Source organism: Montipora capricornis, chromosome 2, assembly GCF_036669925.1.
Source record: "Montipora capricornis isolate CH-2021 chromosome 2, ASM3666992v2, whole genome shotgun sequence".
NCBI lineage: Eukaryota > Metazoa > Cnidaria > Anthozoa > Scleractinia > Acroporidae > Montipora > Montipora capricornis.
In genome coordinates, this window is record NC_090884.1 from 23,592,583 (window position 1) to 23,595,082 (window position 2,500).

Consider the following 2,500-nt stretch of genomic DNA (forward strand, 5'->3'; position numbering starts at 1 on the left):
AGATAGGCTTGAAGATTTCCCCAAATTTCGTACTGAGAATGAGCCGACATGGTAATTTCAATTCAATTACCCCCCTCTTGTTCTTGTTATTTTCCCGCGAAAAACCTTAATGTGAGCAACAGTCGCCATTATGGATGATCCCAACCTTGTTCTTGACTTCGTACGCGGTGAACGCTTAAATATACTTGAAGAACTGAAAGAACACGAACTAAATTTGCGGAAAACGATAGAAAATCTACCCATGGATGAAGATTTCAGCGATTTGTTGGTGGTTTTAATAAATGGCTATCTTTCCTTCGAAAATAATGCAGCGAAAGCTCTTGCCAACATAGATGACTTGGAGGAGAAGGCGAAAAAGCTCTTTTCTGGATGTTGAACCTCATTCAATTACAACGGCTCTTTTAAGAGCCACAACTTGTACAAAAGTCTTGGCCGACTTAATTTTTTAGCTTAAGTTTATTTGTGTACTTTTTCCACAAATGTTCTTCTTTATTAAGTTGCATTAAACTGGACCTCGGTTATCTGCAGTTTTAACAGCTATGCAAGCCAATAGTTTATTAGTAATTTACCCTCGCCAGGTAACTTCAAGCCGTTTTTGTTATCAACTGTAAAATTTATTTGTATTTAGATGCCAAGGGTAACGTCAGCTTGAAGAACCTTTTGCCAACTGTTGTACAGGAACCACATGTACCAGAAGGTGCTTCTAGGGCACCTGAGCAGCTACCTAAAAACATGATGTCATACGTTTCATCAAAGGAAACTGTGACTGCAGAAGTTTTATGGGCCTTAAAGGTTGTATTATCTCACTACAGTTATAAAAGTAGTGAGGACATTGCTCAACTCTTTCAGCGAATGTTTGCAGATAGCACCATCGCCAAACAGTTTACCTGTGGGGAGAAAAAATGTGCTTATTTAGCATGTTTTGGAGTTGCACCATTCTTTCAGCAACAGCTTCTTGATAAGATTAAAAAGTTAGAGTCTTTTGTTTTGTTATTTGATGAGTCCCTCAACAAAGTTACACAAAGTAAACAACTGGATCTTCACATCAGATTCTGGGACACAAAATGTTCAAGTGTGCAAACAAGATATGTGACCTCCCTGTTCATGGGGCATGCAACTGCGAATGACTTACTAGTAAAGATGACTGAATGTCTGAAAAGTAACAAAATTGACAGTTCCAAGATATTGCAGATATCTATGGATGGGCCCAATGTTAACTGGAAATTTCATGATTTATTACAAGAACAGATTTGTGAGGCTGGTGAGGATGCATCAACTTTAATCAATGTTGGTTCTTGTGGGCTACATGTTGTTCATAACGCATTCAAGACTGGTGCTCAGGCATCTGAATGGAATGTAGAAGAGGTCCTCTCATCTTTGCACTGGCTATTTGTAGACTCACCAGCAAGGAAAGAAGATTTTACTGAAATAACAGGAAGTGTGGTGTTTCCTCTGAAGTTTTGTAAGCACAGATGGCTAGAGAACGTACCCGTTGTAGTGCGAGCTCAAGAAATTTGGGACAAAGTCATACTGTATGTTCAAAAAGTGCAAACTGGCAAGAAATACAGTAAACCAACATCAAAGTCATTCAAGATCATACAAGATGCTGTCCAGGATCCACTCATGCCAGCAAAGATGGCAGCTTTTGAGTCAGTGGCAAAGCAGCTTCAACCCTTCTTGGCAATTTTCCAAAGTGACAACCCACTTTTACCTTTCATGGCTAGCACTCTACAAAAGATGATTGCAGGACTGATGAAGAGATATATCAAGGCTGATGTACTCCAGAAGGCTATCTCAGCAGTGAAGCTTTTAAAGTTAGACCTCTCAGAGAAGAAAACTTTCCTTGAGATTAACAAGGTGGATATTGGATTTGTTGCTGTGGACAAGCTCAAGAAATTGCAGGGTGAAAAAAAAGTCAGTGATCGCCAGGTGAGAACAAAGTTGTTTAATTTTCCCTTTTCCCGGAGAGTGGGCCATCAATGTCCAATGCAGTACTCAAACAATATATATTTTGTTACTTTCAACATGACACAATGCAATACAATACAATAATTTCCCAGGAACGCTTAAAATGGGATGAAATAATGCTTCTTTCAGAGACTTATTGACTTACTAACTTAACCTGTTGCAGACAGGTTTGCCAAAAATACCAGAATCTAAACTGTTACCCATTCTGAACTTGTCATTATTGGTACTTTCAGATATACCAGTTCAAGAGTGAGTTTCAGTCCTTCTTAAGTAAAATTGTCAGCAAGGTGTTTGAGAAGACCCCGATAGCCTACTCTTTGGCAAGGAATCTGGCATGTCTAGACCCCAACTTGATTGTAGCTGACAAGGAGGGTTGCTCTGCAAAGTTCAAAGTAGTGCTGAAGAAGATGGTGGAATGCCAAAGATTAAACATACGTGATTGTGATGCCTTAGTTTTGCAGTACTCTGAGTTTCTTGAGCTGGCAATTAAGGTTGAGACATCAGCCTTCGAAGAATTCAACTTCAAGGTAGA

General features: G+C 39.3%; 1 protein-coding gene across 1 annotated transcript in view; it reads left to right on the top strand.

Moving 5' to 3' along the window:
- Positions 1-2,500, top strand: part of LOC138039137 (uncharacterized) — a 3,978-nt gene that overhangs the window by 660 nt on the left and 818 nt on the right. The window contains exons 2-3 of the mRNA XM_068885322.1: positions 629-1,929; positions 2,202-2,500. The exon at positions 2,202-2,500 is cut by the window's right edge and continues 818 nt beyond it. Of these exons, the coding sequence (XP_068741423.1) occupies positions 629-1,929; positions 2,202-2,500 (1,600 nt within the window). The remainder of the gene's footprint in view (positions 1-628; positions 1,930-2,201) is intronic.